Genomic DNA, 20,446 nt, shown 5'->3' with positions numbered 1-20,446 from the left:
ATTTACAAGAACATGTTATGCACATCATAGAAACCACGAAAACCTCTTTAAAGCCACAAACTTAAGACAAAAAATACGTACACACAATGTGTAAGGGTTTGAAAGAATATTCTGAATCCTTACACGTTTACTTTATCGTTTGTTTGATTTTTGTGAACCATATATAAACTACAAGCAGCGTGAAAACTATAAAAACTCAAGTGGCCATGCTGATCAAATTAAATAGTATGCTTTACACAGCGTATAAGGGTGATGTCACAGCACAACGGGAATGTAACAGGGGAAGAGGTGAAAGTCATCCTCCCCCTCCCACGACCCCGCCATATCTGCCAAGTGACCCTATGTAGGGGTAACAGTCTCTATTCTGCTCTGTGTCAGTGTGTATCATGGTCTCTGAGGACGGGGAACAGTCTCTATTCTGCTCTGTGTCAGTGTGTATCAGGGCAGGGCTTTGAGGACAGGTGTCAATGTTAGGTGATTTCTGCCCTTTATGGATTAAAAGCAGACTCTGCATCAACTGTGCAATTTTCCATGGGATCCCCCTCCGGCATGCCACAGTCCAGGTGTTAGTCCCCTTGAAACAACTTTTCCATCACTTTTGTGGCAGAAAGAGTCCCTGTTGGTTTTAAAATTCGCCTGCCCATTGAACCGAAAATTTCGGGTTCGCGACAACACTAGCTGTTTATACTAAGAGTATTTTAACATTTCTTATAGTAAAATAATGCAGTTGTAGTGATATTTTTTACGCAGTGACAATGTAATATTTTTGCTTCTTTTAGGTTTATCTTCATCAAAGTCGCCAATTATGACAAGGCGAAACAAAGGGCAAAACAAAAAAAAGAAAGGAAAAGGAAGAAAAATAGATCCATGTCAGAGGAAATACAAGGAATTTTGCATTCATGGAGAATGTCGATATCTCAAGGCACTAAAGACACCATCCTGTGTGTATGTTATTTATTTACAGTATTTCAGTTAGAAACACCTACTGATCAGCTTTAATTAGCAATTGTATTCCTACTGAAAAAAAGCAACTATAAATATTTCTGTAAAAATTTAATTAATACACATGACCAGAAATGGATTTACCAATCTCATGACATGCCTAGTACATCCAGACTAAGGGTAATATAAACAAATGGAAAAATAGATTTATAATTGCATCCAATCATACCAGTGCAGCTTTACCAATCTATCATCAAGGATAACAAATGATCCAGAACGTATCAATGTATTTAGGGGATATAAATAAAATCTGAGCCCTTGGTATTCATTAAGGAATTGTTTAAAACAGGGGTGTCCAAAACGTAGATCCCCAGATGTTTTAAAACTACAGCTTCCATGATGCTTTGTCATTCTAAAGGCATTCTAAATGAATGCAAAGCATCATCAGAGTTGCTGTTCTACAACATCTGGGGATCTACCTTTTGACACCCCTGGTTTCTAAGGACACTCTAGACTGCTAAAGCATTTCAGCTTCAGAGAAAAGGCAGTGTTTACATTTCATCCTAGGGACACCTCAATGGCCACTCCTCAGATGGCTCCTAGAGGGGCTTCCTTTGGCAGTGCATGGAGACACTTAAATTTCCTCATAGAGATGCATTGATTCAGTGCCTCTTTATGAGGAAATGCTGATAGGCCAGGGTGTTTTTTGGCTCCACCCTTGCCCCAGCTACTTGGCAATCTGAGCTAATCCAGTGCTTTCCTATGGGAAAGCACTGTGGTTGGCTCAGATAATCACTTCTGATTATATCAGCCAAAGAGACAGACCAAGGGCAGAGCCAGGACCAGCAGGCTGGAACAAAGGCAAAATTGTACTATATTTAGGGGGCAAAGGGAGCCAGGGGGGCTAGATAGTGATTTTAACATTGTAGGGTCAGGAATATGTTTGTGTTCCTGACCATATAGTGTTCCTTTAACCTTTTTACACACTCCCTGCCTGCCAACCAGACAACCAGTCATGTTATGGCTTGGTTGTTCTCAGCGTAGCTAAACTCTTGGAACATGCAGTTGCCCATAGCACCTGCAATTCCAAGCCTTCACACTGAACAGCATTGTAAAGTCTGTAAGTGGACAGCCACACAAATTCTGAGCTGGGTTAGAAGGCAGGGCTTGCAAAGATTACAAACAAGACAACTGCAGCTTTTGTAAGCTATATTTAGATATACCCACAGTAAAACAATGCATAATTAAATGCATGCATGTATTCCTTGGGAATATCTACTAAACAGCGATTTTTTTTTTTTTTTTAAATCTAGGAGGTGGAGTGTCCCTTTAAGAAAGACAACATTCTAGCAACTGTAGAGTTATCTTGGATTTTAAAATGTAAGGATTCCCTTAATAATTCATTTTAGGTCTTTAGATCTGTTTTACCAATATGAATTAATACTGACCTTTGACAGTAGAAATAGGAACCAATAGGTATACAATTAACCAGTGGCTGGGCTCCCATCAGAACCTTTGTGTACACTTAAAAAACCACCAGCCAGGGCTCCCAGACACACACAAACGTGCTCCTAAGCGCACAGATAATTGCTCACAGGCATGCACAAACAGTTATATAAACAAATACAGCAACAAATGAACATCAGATAAAATATACAACAAACTGATATACATATCCTACAAGATCACATACACACACAAACACAGATACACACTTTCAAATACACATATATAAAGAAACAAAGATACTTGCAAACTGAAATGCACACACCCACATACATAGGAGACACACACACAAGTATGCTCACTGCTAAGCCTACTAATAGACACAGACTGATAAACAAAAATACACTGCCAGACACACACAGGGATATTTATAGCCAGCAGGGCTGGACTAAGAACGGAAAGCAGCCCCGGCAAAAATAGTCCAGACCTGTAGTTCAGCGTGTCACATAGTGTGTTTGTATTCTTTATATTTATGTGATTTAGGAGCTGTTATATTGTTACTTACCTGCAGCCTCTCACTCCAGATGTTTTTATAGTGTTGTAACAATCACCCTCCATGTCGCCCCCTGTCTGTTGTGATTGGTCATGCTTGGGGACACTTCCTTCATGCCCATGCCAGCATCAGTATATTGACATCAGTCTGTCAATGGTATATATATATATATATATATATATATATATATATATATATATATATATATAAACATGTTCCACAGTTCCACATGAATAAATCATACAAGGTCACTGATGCACACACACAAAATCTCAAAAAGCAAGTGAAAAAAGGCACTATAACAATAATCCTCTACCCAAAAATATTTTCTTTTTTTTGTGTAAAAAAAGAAAAAGGAAACTTTGTATTGCATAAAAGCAGCACCTAAACAAGTGCAATAGCTCATAAAACACACTGAAAAATATATATAAAAAACTAAACATAGGTGCACTGTTCCTTTAAGACAAATAATTCCGTAAAGTGCAATATTATTCTATAAAGTGCAAAAATGGAATTCACACTGATACCGGAGAAACTGACGGAAGCCAAGCACAGAGAGATGGACACAGGTTTCTTCAGGAAGGAAGAGATTCTTTATTCGGTTCACCGATCGGGACTCAGAGGGACTAATGTCACCAAAATACAGCAAGTTCTGAGCCCCGGACAATAGTGCAGGCTCCTTATATAGGCACATAACTCCTCCCATATTAAACTCCACCCGCACATTCTCTTGACCAATCAATACAAATAAGAATTAACTTCCTGCTTGACCGCATGGCCTGTCCAGCACAATGGAGGAGGGGAATACTACATCCTGTATTCTTGCACATGCTCCGTACACTACTGATCGTATCTTGCCTCGTGCAACCAACTGATCGATACGTCAGCATATGCACGTACACATGCCACGTGGTAATCTCGGCCTACCAAATTTATTTTTACCGAGATTCCACCACATTCCCCCCTTTGATGCCTCTTGATATTTCACAATTACTTGAGGCATCACTTAACCTTGGTTTGCATACACCGCAAGTTACCTTGAACCAGACCAGACTTATCTATGATGTGAATCTTCAACACTCATCTTCCTGCATTGGTTCTCCCTGATCTAGAGCCTTATATTTATAAATTGCCATTATCTGTGCAGCAGCCTTCCTCTCTGCTATATTTTCTATCAGGCTTTGCACAGACCTAACTACTAAGGGTATAAGACATGGCAGGAGTAGACACAACATTAAAATCAATAGGACTCCACCTACCAATGCCTTAATCCCTCCAAACTGCTCATACCAGCTACCAAACCAACTACTTGGATTGTACCCTTTCCATACCTGAGTAGGCACATGCGCTAGTTTAACCATATGGCTAGTAAGCTCAGCTATTGCTTGCCCTTCGTCATCTATTTGAAGACAGCAATTGCTCAGGTTAAACTTCCCACATACACCTCCCTCTACTGCCAATAGGTAATCCAAGGCTAATCTATTTTGGTATACTGCTGTCCTCATCCTGGTATTATGCTTCGCTAGAAGATTGAGCGCTTGTGAGGTCTCATTAGTAATAATCTCAACCACTGCCTGTAATCTTATAATACGGTTGAACATATAAATTGGGGTTCTATAACCAAAAGTACTATCTGCCCACGTGGCTGGCCCATAGTAATCTATAATACGCTGGGGAGGCCATTCATCATCTTCCCAGGCGCCTATCTCTATGGGTCCCCTTTTCTTCCTATGATTCACATCATACACTTTAACACCTAAAGTCTCACCTGTTTCGATAGGTAACAAGAAGAAGGATGGTTTGAGCATACCCAACACACATGCCCCTTCCCAGTCCTGTGGCAACTCCGAATAGGCTTTCTTACCACAGATCCAGTACAAATTTGCTGGGGCTCTCCAATTAGATGTGATGGATAAATCAAACCATACGTCCTTTAAATTGGCATATCTTGCAAACGGGTTAGATGGTTCTGAGACATTTGAAGCCGACCACCAAGTTGTATTCTTTGTATCATCATCATAAGCTTTTTGCCCTAGACAAGTTAATTCTCCTACAGAAGTATTATACATCATTCCTTTCCTCGCTATGCAAACATAACCTATGATGGAGGTCTTTAATCTCCACTCAGATTTACCTCTAACACTCATATGATAATCAGCTTGTGAAGATATTAATTGTTCAACTGCCTCAGAACCGGACATTACCTCCTTTGCTTCCCAAGGCCATTGGTCTCCCATGTTAGTACCTCCACACACATAGCAGTTGGTAACATTAAGACTACCGGCAATACTTTCAGCTAAATCAATGAACAGGTTTTTAGCGTTATGGGGGATCTTATTATCTATACTCATTTCTTCGTAGAAGGAATGATATACCTGATGAGTCTGGGAGGTTACCGTATCAGTCTCTATCCCTATAAACAATACTGTCCCAGGGTCTAAACCCGTCCCATATATTTGGAACCCAAATAAATTACCATATTTATCTAAGAACTTGTCAGGGTTATTTATAAGTATATGGATGGGATTGCATTCCATAGACTTACAGTATGGATTGGTAGGCAACTTAGTCACAATCATGTCCTTGTCGGCTGTCTGTCCCCAAGTTGCCCACCCCACACAAGACCAATATGGGCAAAAGTTATAATCTCTATTTGGGCATCTAGGACTCACATACTTATTTTTACTACTGGGACAAATATATTTATCGTTAGACCCATACGTTCTCTCCCATCTAAGATCCCCACATACATTCCACGGCTTTCTACCACTTGATATCGCTTTACACGCATCAAATAGCAGAACACCTGAAGAATATACGGATTCTAATACCGTTTTGTTAATTAGGGTCCCCTGAGGATCTCCATTCCTGAGAGTCAACCAAATTGTACGGGGTTGATACTCTGGACTGAAGCACTTAGGTTCTCCTACCCCTAAATGGCACACACTATATTCTATATTTAAGTATCTACATCTTGATACATCTCCTTTACACTCGTATTGCGAATGCCAAATTAGGGTCTGGGAAATATGGTTACCTGTTCTTGTAGTCTTAATGCATACCTCACAGCTAGGAGTGTCGGTACCTCTACCTTCCTGAATATAAAAATACACATATAAAAACATTATTAGAAACACATCTTTCGTCGTCATCCTCAGTCTTCGTCCGTGCAAAGGCACCTCAGCTTCCAGGATGTAAGGGCTGCAGGGAATGGAGTTCTGCTCGTCTTCACAGGGGTCCCTTCGAGACTTTTCCTGACTTATACACTACACGTCGGTGAGCGGACAGGCTTTATTATGGCCTTCTCACTCACTTACCAATCTCTGAAACAATAAAATTTGTAATCCACAAGGTTCCTCGTCACTCCGACTGAATCGTGCGCTTTAACCGGATCTTGCAGGGATTCTCTGGATTTGCTGTAGCTTGCCAAGAATCGACTGCGGCTGGTTTAACCCTGGAGTGATGTATCCACGGAGTCACTTCGGCTACTTTTATCGCTGTAGGGGTAGACAAAAGAACAACATAAGGACCTCTCCACTTGGGCCCTAACGGTACATTATTCCACTCTTTAATCCACACTTGGTCTCCTGGGTGGTAACTATGAACTGGGGGATAAATATTCACAGGTAATCTATCTTGTACCCATTTCTGTACCTCCTCCATAGTAGGGATCGACCAATATTGATTTTTTAGAGCCGATACCGATACCGATATCCTGTGAACTTTCAGGCCGATAGTCGATATAATTTGCCGATATTCTGTACATTTACCATTTTGGAAAATAAAAAACTATTTCTAAAGGTAAATGCACAAAATATACATGCCACGTGTAGTGGATGCAGTGTGTTTAGACAGGGGAGCTGTGTATGTGTGTGTAGTGGATGCAGTGTTTGTGCAGTGTGTGTGTAGTGGATGCAGTGTGTGTTTGTATAGGGTGTGTGTATATAATGCAGTGTGTGTTTGTATAGTGTGTGTGTATGTATATAATGCAGTGTGTGTTTGTATAGTGTGTGTGTATATAATGTAGTGTGTGTATATAATGCTGTGTGTGTATATAATTCAGTGTGTTTGTATAGTTTGTGTGTGTATATAATGCAGTGTGTGTATATAATGCAGTGTGTGTTTGTATAGTGTGTGTGTATATAATACAGTGTGTTTGTGTAGTGTGCATTATATATACACACTATGCAAACACACTGCATTATATATACACACACTATACAAACACACTGAATTATATACACACACACTATACAAACTATACACTGAATTATATACACAGTGTGTTTGTGTAGTGTATGTGTATAATAATAGTGTGTGTGTGAGGGGGCATTTTTTCTTAAAACATTTTTTTTTCTTTTTATATTAAATTATTTTTTTTTTTTTATATATTTAATTATGATTATTATTTATTTTATTGTTGTCCCCCCTCCCTGCTTGTTGCCTTGCCAGGGAGGGGGATATGTTAATCCCTGGTGGTCCAGTGGCATTGGCTTAGCTGGGGGAGGGGAGGGGACAGCAAGCGTTTACTCTCCTCCCAGCAGCTCCTCCAGCTCCCCAGTGTAAATCTCGCGAGACCCGCGGCCAGCTCTAACGGCCGCGGGTCTCGCGAGATTTACACTGGGGAGCTGGAGGAGCTGCTGGGAGGTGAGTAAACGCTTGCTGCCCGCCCCCCCCAGGACCGCCGGGCTTGTAATGAGCCTGGCGGTCCTGGGAGGTATTATCGGCAATATCGGTATCCCTATTGGCCGATACCGATATTGCCGAAAATACCGAATATCGGCCGATTATATCGGTAAAACCGATAATCGGTCGATCCCTACTCCATAGTCTTACCCAACTCTACAACCTGCTGCCGGGTAATTCCTTCTCCCAACTGACTCAAATCGGGAGGTGGTCGCCCATACATGATCTCAAAAGGAGAGAGGCCCATCCTTCAGGTAGGTGTACTGCGGATTCGCAATAGAGCTATGGCCAAGAGAACGTTCCACTTAAGTTGGGTTTCCTGACACATTTTTGCCAACTGGTTCTTAATAGTTCTATTCATTCTCTCTACTTTACCAGAACTCTGGGGTCTATATGCCGTATGAAGCCTCCACTTTATACCAAGCATATGAGTCAGTTGTTGCAGGCACTGATGAACAAAAGCTGGACCATTGTCCGATCCTATAGAGCAGGGTAGTCCATATCGGGGTATTATTTCTCGTAGCAGGAATCTCACAACTTCTCCTGCTTTCTCTGTACGAGTAGGACATGCTTCTACCCAGCCTGAATAGGTGCACACAACTACCAGTAGGTAGCGATGTCCACCAGATTTAGGCATTACTGTATAGTCAATTTGTTGATCGGACATGGGGAGTCCCCCCATAAACTGAACTCCTGGTGGCTTTACTGGTCCTTGCCTTGCATTATTTTTAGCACACGTTACACATCTTCGTACAATGGCCTGAGTCAAGTTGGACAATCTTGGTATGTAGAAATGTTTTCTGAGAGATTCTTCTGTACTATCTCTCCCAGAATGTGTCCCGTTGTGATAGTTTTGGACAATTTCTACCGCTAGTGATGCTGGAATGACTATTCTTCCATCTTCTAACTGATACCATTTGTTCTCCAAATACTTTCCAGGTTCAGTCTCTAACCACTCCTCTTCTTGAGCTGTATAAACTGGAGTCCATTGAGACAGTGGAGTTGGTATCAGAGCAGCTATATGCTCCACATATTCCTGTCTTTCTGATTCAGCGGCACGCTTAGCTGCACTATCTGCCATCCGATTTCCTTTGGTTACATCACCATCTCCTCTCAGATGCGCCCGACAATGTATGATACCGACTTCTTTTGGCTCCCGCACTGCTTCCAATAGTTGTAGGATTTCAGCTGCGTACTTGATTTCTTTGCCTTCTGAATTCAATAGTCCTCTTTCTTTATACAAAGCTCCGTGGGCATGGGTGGTTAAAAACGCATACTTGGGGGGGGGGGCGGGGCCTAACCATCATGGCGGAGAGACGTGTTTTGCCTGGGCTCCCGCACAAATCTGGCAATCTGAGCATATTACAGTCGGTTTCAGCGAGACAAGCAAGGGCTCTGAGCACCCACTGGCTCCCCATACCGGGAGGAGTGCAGTGGGGTGTTTCGCGACCCGACCGAGACCCGCTGGTATCGTGGCAGGGGCTGCGGCCTGGCATGCATCGGATGGGGGAGACGGCCGCTCCCACGACCCGGAGCTGCCTAGATGCTGTCCACAACACAAGCAAGCCCCGTTTCCCCCCCCCCCCTCGGATCGGTGGGGGTGATCCCGATCCACTTACGAGACACAATGCAAAGCAGGCAGAAGAGCGAAGTAACATTGCAAAAGCAGAAAGCGCGGAGGGTACTCCACACAAGATGGCGGATACCGCCTGTGGCAATGGAATCGACAACAAAGCACCCGACATAGTGACAAAAATACAAAACCACTTTGAAGCATTTTGGATGAAGCTGGAGTATATGCTCCAAGGGCAACAAAAACATACCTCAGAGGGTACTTCACAGATGCCCTCCAAATCTGCTCCTAGACCTCCAGCAACCAGTCCACGTGCTAACCCCTCTGCACAGAGGCAGCCGAACCTCAGCAAAAGCCGCACCACGCGACCTCGACGAACTCCTGCATCCACGCAACGCAGACACCGGAGGAGGCTTCAGTCAGCCCCAGCAGCAAGCACCTGGAGACCCTATAAACGACAAGGTCCTGAGAGACAGGGGCATGGTTCCGGATCGAAGTGGGAACACCCCAGACTTCAGCTGCGGTACACGGCACTACACTCCAGCGAACACCTTACCTGCACCTGGCACATCACCATGCTTGAGCTGCAGGCTCTCTGGACACTGACTACACCATGGGACTGTGACTTACCCCGAACTGGCAAGGGTTGACCAGGATTCAGGTCCCCCCTTTTCAGCAAATAACCATCATTCAAACCTGACACCCATTTAATGCTCCAAACTGTATACATACATTGGGCCTTGTTTTGTTTCTGTTCTTATCATTATTTTATTTTCCTTTCTCATCTCTTGCATGACCCTCGACTGTATACATACATTGGGCCCTGTGAGTCCCTTCCCATTGCTCCTACTGGAGCCCACAGTCACTATATAGCCTCACTTGAGATCAAATGACCTCTAGCCCAACATGCCCATGTATAACGTAGATCAAACCCATATATGCTGCCTTGGTTCCCCAACACATGCAGAGCTTATACCTTAACCTTTATAGACAGACAGCCTACAAAACTACTAGGCATAATGTTAAAATTTATGTGCCTGTACATATTTATCTTGCAAAAATCGCTGCACGCATACCCATTGCTTGTAATCTACCATATAGCAATAGACTGTTTTTGAGCTATCAGTAATTCTTCTACGTTTTCACCTTATGACATGCCTTGTCTTAAACTTGTATTATACTTTAGCACTACTAAATGTGACTTACTTACAAATTACTCTAATAATATAAAGGGCCAGTCAAGCTTGTTTCCTAGATATAGATGTATATATGTAGAAGGTGCGACCTCCTATGCCACAGAAATGTTTAACATGATATGTCTGAATACACTCGTCCCCAGTGGTTTACTACTCAGTGATGTCCAGTTGTAACACAGACCGACCATGCCTAGAGATGATAGTGATGTAGACCTACAATATAGGCAAACACTAGCAATGTTACTCAATATATGACGCTCCCTAGTCTAACCGTTCATAGCATAACGTTACTATGCTCTATTTTGTAACCTGATACCGCTCTGTTCTAACATGTGTTCATGTTATACCTACCATAGCATAGGCGACTTAGCAGTCCTGGTTTCTGTTTCACAATATCGTTTACCGTTCTATGCCTGCATTAATTTTTAACCCCTATGACTTATCTTTAGACAAGCAGCTAAAGTATAACTAATGTTGATTTGTTTATTTAGTTTGTTTATGCTCAATATCTATCTCAGCCTGTACTGACACTGATCTAGCACACACAATCTTCCTGCACCACGAGCATACTTTACAGGCTGTCTCACTCTCACGAGACACTCTTTAAATTAAGCCTAGTTACATACAAAGAGAAAATGGGATACCGTATATACTCGAGTATAAGCCGACCCGAATATAAGCCGAGGCCCCTAATTTTTCCCCAAAAAACTGGGAAAACTTATTGACTCGAGTATAAGACTAGGGTGGGAAATGCAGCAGCTACTGGTAAATTTCTAAATAAAATTAGATCCTAAAAAAAATATATTAATTGAATATTTATTTACAGTGTGTGTATAAAGAATGCAGTGTGTGCGTATGAGTGCAGTGTGTGTATGAGTGCAGCGTGTGTATGAGTGCAGCGTGTGTATGAGTGCAGCGTGTGTATGAGTGCAGTGTGTGTATGAGTGCAGTGTGTGTGTGTATGAATGCAGTGTGTGTGTGTATGAGTGCAGTGTGTGTATGAATGCAGTGTGTGTATGAATGCAGTGTATGAATGCAGTGTATGAATGCAGTGTGTGCAGGGCCGGTGCAAGGATATTTGCCCCCCCCCCATATGTCCTGACCTCCCCTCCTCCTCCCTCAGTGGTCCTTACCTCCCCACCCCCGTGTTCCTTCACCCCCCTCCCCCAGTGGTCCTGACTCACCCCTCCCCTAGTGGTCCTTACCCTCCCCTCCCCTAGTGGTCCTTACTTCCCCCTCCCCTCCCCTAGTGGTCCTTACTTCCCCCTCCCCTCCCCTAGTGGTCCTTATCCCCCCCTCCCTTCCATAGTGGTCCTTATCCCCCCCTCCCTCCCATAGTGGTCCTTATCCCCCTCCCTCCCATAGTGGTCCTTATCCCCCCCCTCCCTCCCTCCCATAGTGGTCCTTATCCCCCCCTCCCTCCCATAGTGTTCCTTTTCTCCCCCCGTCCCTCCCATAGTGGTCCTTATCCCACCCCCTCCCTCCGATAGTGGTCCTTATCCCCCCCTCCCTTCCATAGTGGTCCTTATCCCCCCCCTCCCTCCCTCCCATAGTGGTCCTTATCCCCCCCCCTCCCTCCCATAGTGGTCCTTATCCCCCCCTCCCTCCCATAGCGGTCCTTATACCCCCTCCCTCCCATAGTGGTCCTTATCCCCCCCCCTCCCTCCCATAGTGGTCCTTATCCCCCCCCTCCCTCCCATAGTGGTCCTTATCCCCCCCCTCCCTCCCATAGCGGTCCTTATACCCCCCCTCCCTCCCATAGCGGTCCTTATACCCCCCCTCCCTCCCATAGCGGTCCTTATACCCCCCTCCCTCCCATAGCGGTCCTTATACCCCCCCCTCCCTCCCATAGCGGTCCTTATACCCCCCCTCCCTCCCATAGCGGTCCTTATCCCCCCCTCCCTCCCATAGTGGTCCTTATCCCCCCCTCCCTCCCATAGCAGTCCTTATACCCCCCCTCCCTCCCATAGCGGTCCTTATACCCCCCTCCCTCCCATAGCGGTCCTTATACCCCCCCTGACTCCCATAGTGGTCCTTATCCCACCCCCTCCCTCCCATAGTGGTCCTTATACCCCCCCCCCCCCACAGTGGTCCTTATACCTCCTTTTTTATTATTATTATTTTTTTTTATTATTATTTATTTTATTTATATTTTTATTTATTTTTCGTCCCCCCTCCCTGCTTGATACATGGCAGGGAGGGGGGCTCTCCTTCCCTGGTGGTCCAATGGCAGTTCAGTGGGGGGGAGAGGGGGGCTGGCAGAGCTGTAACTTACCTGTTCTGCAGCTCCTGTCAGCTCTCTCCTCCTCTGCGCCGTCCGTGCAGCTCCTTCTATCAGCTCACACTGTAAGTCTCGCGAGAGCCGCGGCTCTCGCGAGATTTACACTGGGAGCTGACCGAGGTGCTGAACGGACGGCTCGGAGGAGGAGAGAGCTGACAGGAGCTGCAGAACAGGTAAGTTACAGCTCTGCCAGCCCCCCTCTCCCCCCAGTCTGTATTATGGCAATGTAAATTGCCATAATACAGACCTTGACTCGAGTATAAGCCGAGTTGGGGTTTTTCAGCCCAAAAAATGGGCTGAAAAACTCGGCTTATACTCGAGTATATACGGTATCTAACATGCTGTGAAGAGTCTTGTGTTATTTCAGTTAATGTCGCTATGTCTTTTATTGTTGCCTCGTCTGATTAATGACTAATTACTAATATAAAATTGTGCGGATTATCTATTTGCCATGTTTGCAACTGTAAGAATTTATCTCGCCTGTGACTGCTGTTGTGGCAAAATAGGCTCGTTTGTACCGCTTGCACAACAAAAATAAAGAATTAAAAAAAACAAAAACAAAAAAACGCATACTTGGAGTCCGTGTAGATGTTCACTCTTAAACCTTCAGCCAATTGTAACGCTCGTGTCAGTGCTATCAATTCTGCCTTTTGTGCTGATGTTCCTTTTGCCAGTGGCCGAGCTTCTATCACCTTGTCTATTGTTGTTACTGCATATCCTGCATAGCGGATCCCTTCTTTCATATAACTACTGCCGTCGGTGTAATATTGAACATCGGGGTTCTGGATGGGAAAATCACGAAGATCTGGTCTACTTGAAAATACTTCATCCATCACTTCCAAACAATCGTGTTGACTTTCAGTAGGTTGTGGCAAAAGGGTAGCTGGATTTAAGGTATTTACAGTCTCTAAATGCACTCTTGGGTTTTCACACAACATTGCTTGATACTTGGTCATACGGCTATTACTAAACCAATGATTTCCTTTGTAATCCAACAACGTCTGTACTGCATGTGGGACTCGTACATAAAGTTCTTGACCCAGAGTGAGTTTATCGGCTTCAGCTACTAGCAGGGCGGCTGCAGCTACTGCTCTTAGACAAGGTGGAAGTCCGCTGGCCACCGCATCCAGTTGCTTAGACATGTAGGCAACAGGTCTTTGCCATGATCCCAAGTACTGTGTCAATACTCCCACAGCCATTCTTCTTTGCTCATGTACATACAGGTAGAATGGTCGTGTGTGATCAGGTAGACCTAATGCTGAGTCACTCATCAAAGCCCTCTTCACATCTTCAAATGCCGTTTGCTGTTCTTGAGTCCATAAGAAGGGGTCGTGCTCTGTACCTTTGATAGCTGCATACAGAGGTTTTGCCAGTATCGCGTAGCTGGGAATCCATATCCTACAGAAGCCTGCTGCCCCAAAGAATTCTCGCACTTGTCTTCTATTCTTGGGTATCGGTATTTGGCACACAGCTTATTTTCTCTCTGGCCCCATAATTCTTTGACCTTCAGAGATATGGAATCCCAGATATTTGACAGTTGGCAAACACAACTGAGCCTACTTTCTAGACACCTTGTATCCTGCCTTCCAGAGAATGTGTAGTAGATCATGCGTTGCTTGCTGACATATTTCCTTTGTAACTGCTGCTATCAACAAGTCATCTACATATTGTAACAATACACACTCTCCTGGGATGGACTCGAAATCCAGTAGATCTTGACTTAGAGCTGAACCAAATAGGGTAGGTGAATTTTTAAACCCTTGGGGCAGTCTTGTCCAAGTCATTTGGCGTTTCGAGCCCGTTACAGCGTTTTCCCATTGGAAAGCGAAGATACATTGGCTTTCTGCGGCAATTCGGAGGCAAAAGAAGGCATCCTTGAGGTCTAAGACTGTAAAATAGGTAGCCCCGCCCGGAATTAAAGCAAGCAGGTTATATGGATTGGGCACAACTGGATGTATGCTAACAACCGCATCATTGACTGCTCTCAAGTCCTGCACAGGTCGATACTCATCTGTACCGGGCTTTTGAACAGGCAGCAATGGGGTGTTCCAGGGGGAAGTACAGAATTTTAGGATACCATACCGTATGAACTTATCCAGATAAGATTGGATGTTCTTTTTAGCCTTCTGCGGGATGTGATATTGCCGTAGGCTCACTGGATAAACCCCAAGTTTTAGTTAGATTTTAATAGGTGGAATATTGTGGGCCAGTCCTGGTGGGTTGTTCTCTGCCCAGACTCCTGGTATGTTGAATAAGGATTCATCACTCCTAGGGTTTTGGCTAGTCAACGCTGTATAAAGTCGCCACTCTTCTTCCTTTGGTACGGATAATGTCATAATACCTGAAGGTCCATTAAACTTTAAGGATGTTGTTCCATTTGGTAGGAACGTAATCTGCGCTTGTAATTTGGATAGCATATCACGTCCCAGCAATTGGACTGGACATTCAGGCATGTAAAGGAATTGATGTTTTACTACGTGGCCTCCCAATGTACAGAGTCGACTTTTAAGAACCGGTTTTGCAGCACTTCTTCCAGTTGCTCCTATTACAGTAATAGTTCTTCCAGATGGAGGAGCAACTAGGTTAGTCACCACCGAATGTTCAGCACCAGTGTCGATCATGAACGCACTCCTTTTTCCCCCTATTGATACATCGACCATAGGCTCCGCTCGACCAAGGGGGATGGAGCCCGGTCGGTATCAATAGTCCTCCATGACCATGTCAGCCAATCCTACAAAGTCCCTACCTTCTCTATCGCGGGACCTTTGCGCTGCTGGATAGTACCTATCTTCCCTTACACTTCCTCTGTTCCCATTACTTCCTCTATTACCATTGCTCCCTCTGGGGCCTCCTCTACCTCTCGCTCTGCCTCTAAAGTTTCCATAACCTGCCCTGGGTTGGTCTCTCTCATACTGCTCTCTTTGCGGACACTCACTTCTCCAATGCCCTTCTTCCTTGCAATATGCGCACTGATTCCTACTCGGGGGCTCCCTATTCCACCTACTATCGCCTCTATCTTTTCCCCGTCTATCTACGCCTGCGATTGCTACCGCTAGCATATCTGCCTTTCTACGCATCTTGCGCTCTTCCTCTTTCTTTGTCTCTGTTTCCCTGTTCATGTACACCTTATTTGCTACCTCCATTAGTTGGGTGATAGACATACCTGCAAACCCTTCTAACTTTTGTAGCTTGCGCTTAATATCTCCGTAAGCTTGGCTGACAAAGGCGGAGTTTACCATTCGGGAATTATCAGCGTCTTCCGGATTAAAGGGGGTATACAAGCGGTATGCCTCCAATAATCGGTCATAAAAGACACTGGGCGCTTCATCACTTTTCTGAATCACCTCAACTGTCTTCGACATATTAATGGCTTTCTTCCCTCCGGCTTTCATGCCAGCAATTATAGCGTCTCTATAGGCTTTTAGTTGAACCATATCTGCGCCATTAACATTCCAGTCGGGATCGGTATTAGGATAATGTGTTGCGGCCCATGCTGCTGGATTGGCTTGATTTAAAGCACGGGCTTCATCCTCTAGCGCTTTAATGGCCGCTTGGTTAATCCTAGTCCTTTCCTCATTATTGAACAATGTCATTAATAACTGCTGGCAATCAGCCCATGTCGGATTATGTGTCTGAACTATCGAGGTGAACAGATCGGTCATAGCTTGTGGTTTCTCAGTGTACGAGGAATTGTGGGTCTTCCAATTCAAGAGATCGGTAGTCGTGAACGGGACATATACGAAGACTGGGTCAGCATATACCATTTGACCTGCGGCATCGAGATAGGCTGACCCAGGATTCAGACGAAGAGGCATCTGGTAATGTTTGGGTCGTTGGGTACCGGTCAGTTGTCGGGTTAGTATAGGGCTACGTGAAGGGGCGTCGGTTAGAGGTTCCAGTCGGGGGGTGGTAAGGCATGAGGATGTGGGAGCTTGATTTTGGGAAAGGTCGGTAAATAGAATATTCCGAGCCGAGCTAGAAGAAGCTTGACCGGAAGTTTGAAGTGGCGCCAAATCAGGATATTCAGATCTAACGGGGGTTGGTTCCGGAAGGGAAGGTTTAATACGAGGGGGGGTGGATTCTGCACTGGAGGAGGAAGCGGAAGTGGATGGGGGCAATGGGGGAAGGTGTGTAGAGCTTCCTGTACTCGTACACTTCCTCCTAAAGGGAAGTAAGGGGGCGGCAAAGGGATCTCGGACTCAGGGGGCGTGTCCAAAATGGTCCTAACCATAGTCCTAGTGGACAAACAAGTCCTGGCCACCATGAGGCGACATTGCTCCTCGTGGCATATCCGAATCCATCGAGGCGAGTCGTTTACGGCCTGTCTCCAACAATCAATATATGGAAACTGTCCGTAAAGTTCAGGCCTACCTGATACAGCCACGTGTACACGCTGTACCAGAGTTGGATCCAAACTGCCACATGGCGGCCATGCCGCAACCAAAGTAGGCCACTCCCTAGTACACAAAGTGACCAAACGTACAGGAGACATTTTAACCCCAAAATCACATGTTTTAAATCCCTTTTTGAAATTCTTTACCATACAACCTAAGGGATCCAAAATCGTTGACTCCGACGCGCCCATACTTATCAATGGAGCGTCGTTGACAACGAATACTATGCACACGTTCTATTCAACAGTCACACCCGTTTCTTCCGGCAACAGCACCACGTGGTATGGTGTCAGGATCGGGACAGGGATCCAACACGCAGAGTACAAAGAGTGGAAAGGTACGTATACCGGGCCTTAGAATGGCCGGACTAACGTACCGAGAGTAAAGAATAGTCAGAGACAAGCCGAGGTCGAGGGAACGAGAAGACAGATAAGCGAGAGACAAGCCGGGTCAAGGGATAACAGAGAAACAGGGAAGTACAACGAGCCGAGTCAAAACCAAAAGAGCAAACTAGAATACCAGAGCACTGAGTGACTAGACAAGCTAGAACCACGACAGGGCAATGAGCTGAAGTAAGGAGTAAGCTTAAATACCCTGGCTCTGGATGGAAATCACGCCTCTGACAAGTACCGATTGGATATCGGACACTTGAGTGACAGATTGCTCGTGCTAGCGTCATGACGTCACGTATTGAGCGTCCTGCTAGAAAAGGACATGGATTCCTCGCGGCCGGTGTTTAAGTGACTGGATGAACCGCGAGGAACGGAGGAAACAGCTCGCCTGGACGGATACACCACCAAGTCTCTACCTCCCTTAGAGGTAGAGGCCTCAGGTACCCTGACAGTACCCCCCCTCTCAGATACGCCCACCGGGCGGAATGAACCGGGGCGAGATGGGAAGCGGAGGTGAAATGCTCTGCGAAGGCGAGAAGCATGGACGTCCTCCTGAGGTACCCAACTCCTCTCCTCAGGACCATATCCCCTCCAGTTGACCAGATATTGCAATTTTCCTCTTGAAATTCTGGAGTCAATGATGGAGCTGACCTCGTACTCCTCCCGACCCTCCACCTGAACAGGACGAGGCGAGGGGACCTTAGAGGAGAATTTGTTGCAAATGAGGGGTTTCAACAAGGAGACATGAAAAGAGTTAGGAATGCGTAAGGCAGGTGGCAGAGCAAGGCGATACGCAACCGGATTGATACGAGTGAGAACCCTGTAAGGGCCTATGTAGCGAGGAGCAAATTTCATGGACGGAACTTTTAGGCGAATATTCTTAGTACTCAACCATACCCTATCCCCAGGAACAAAAACAGGAGCCGCTCTTCTATGTTTGTCAGCGTGTTTCTTGAACAGCGAGGAACTATGTAATAGAATTTGTCGAGTCTGATCCCATAATTTCTTCAGGTTGGCGACATGATCATCAACCGACGGTATCCCCTGAGAAGAGGAAACCGAAGGAAAAATCGAAGGATGAAAGCCATAGTTCATGAAGAAAGGGCTAGAGCGAGTTGAATCGCAAACAAGGTTATTGTGTGCGAACTCCGCCCAAGGAATCAGACCGACCCAATCGTCCTGGTGTTCGGAAACAAAGCAACGCAGATACTGTTCGATCTTTTGATTAGTACGTTCAGCAGCTCCGTTAGACTGAGGGTGATAGGCAGAGGAAAAGTTCAATTTGATGCCCATTTGAGAACAAAAGGATCTCCAGAAACGTGAGACAAATTGAGAACCTCTATCAGAAACAATCTCTGAAGGAATCCCATGTAGACGAAAAACTTCTCTCGCAAAAATCTCCGCCAATTCAGGAGAAGTCGGAAGTTTAGGTAATGGCACGAAATGGGCCATCTTAGTAAATCTATCCACCACCGTGAGAATAACAGTCTGTCTTTTGGAAGCAGGCAAATCAACGATAAAGTCTATGGACAAACAGGACCAAGGTTTCTCAGGAATGTCCAAGGGGTGTAACAGGCCACATGGGGATGCATGAGGTAGTTTAGTCTTGGCACAAGTCTCACAAGCTGCGACGAACTCCTCAATATCCTTTCGAAGTGAAGACCACCAGAAATCCTTGGATATCAGAGAGTATGTCTTGCGAATACCAGGATGGCCAGCTATTTTACTTTCATGAAAACATTGTAAGAGCTCCAGTTGAAGTTCAGGAGGAACAAAGTTTCTTCCCTCAGGAGTGTTTCCGGGAGCTAGATGTTGTGACTTCAAGATTTGGTCAAGTAGCGGAGAATGAATTTTGAGACTGGTATTAGCAATAATATTGCATTTGGGTACAATGGAAGACAAAAGTGGTTCAACTGAAGCAGAGGGTTCATATTGGCGAGATAGCGCATCGGCTTTAGAATTCTTTGACCCAGGTCTGTAAGTCAGAACGTAATTGAAATGGGTAAGAAACAACGACCAACGAGCCTGCCTGGAGGACAGACGCTTGGCCTCTCCGATATAGGACAAGTTTTTGTGGTCTGTCAGGATGGTAACAGGATGTAATGTACCTTCCAATAAATGTCTCCATTCTTTCAAAGCCTTGATAACCGCTAGTAATTCTCTGTCACCAATGTCATACCTGCTTTCAGTACCGGTCAATTTTTTAGAGAAAAATCCACATGGATGTAATGGTTTATCAACACCCAACCTTTGAGATAGAACAGCACCTAAACCAGTCTCTGATGCGTCTACCTCGAGCAAAAAAGGCAGAGAAGTGTCAGGGTGAACTAAAATTGGAGCGGAAGCGAAAAGCTCCTTGAGAGTCTTGAACGCAAGGAGAGCTTCAGTAGTCCAATTCTTAGTGTCAGCCCCCTGTTTGGTCATGTTAGTGATAGGTGCAATAATGGAAGAATAGCCCTTAATAAAGCGCCTATAATAATTGGAAAAACCAATAAATCTCTGTATGGCTTTAAGACCTGTGGGTAAAGGCCACTCTAGAATGGATTGGAGCTTATCCGGATCCATCTTAAATCCCTCCCCAGAGATCACATAGCCGAGAAAGGTTACCTGGGTTTGATCAAAGCTACATTTCTCCAACTTGCAGTACAAGCCATGCTGGAGAAGCTTGTGCAAAACCCTCCTGACTTGCTTGTGATGAATCTCAATGTCACTAGAATGAATGAGTATATCATCTAGGTATACAATGACGCACTCTTGCTGAAATTCCCTAAGAACCTCATTAATCAGATCTTGGAATACCGCTGGCGCATTGCATAACCCAAAAGGCATGACAGTATATTCATAGTGGCCATATCGAGTATTGAATGCCGTCATCCACTCATGTCCCTGCTGGATTCTCACCAAGTTATATGCCCCTCTGAGGTCTAACTTGGTGAAAATTGTAGAGCCCTTCAAACGATCGAAGAGTTCGGTGATCAAGGGA

General features: G+C 44.9%; 1 protein-coding gene across 2 annotated transcripts in view; it reads left to right on the top strand.

Moving 5' to 3' along the window:
- Positions 1 to 20,446, top strand: part of HBEGF (heparin binding EGF like growth factor) — a 458,025-nt gene that overhangs the window by 254,880 nt on the left and 182,699 nt on the right. For both annotated transcript variants that reach the window (XM_063447487.1, XM_063447488.1), the window contains one exon: positions 780 to 945. In XM_063447487.1, coding sequence (XP_063303557.1) covers positions 780 to 945 — 166 coding nt within the window. The remainder of the gene's footprint in view (positions 1 to 779; positions 946 to 20,446) is intronic.

The sequence above is a fragment of the Pelobates fuscus genome, chromosome 3 (genome assembly GCF_036172605.1).
Source record: "Pelobates fuscus isolate aPelFus1 chromosome 3, aPelFus1.pri, whole genome shotgun sequence".
Lineage (NCBI taxonomy): Eukaryota > Metazoa > Chordata > Amphibia > Anura > Pelobatidae > Pelobates > Pelobates fuscus.
The sequence above is the reverse complement of the archived record's forward strand: the minus strand, read 5'-3'. Positions and strand labels throughout refer to the sequence as shown.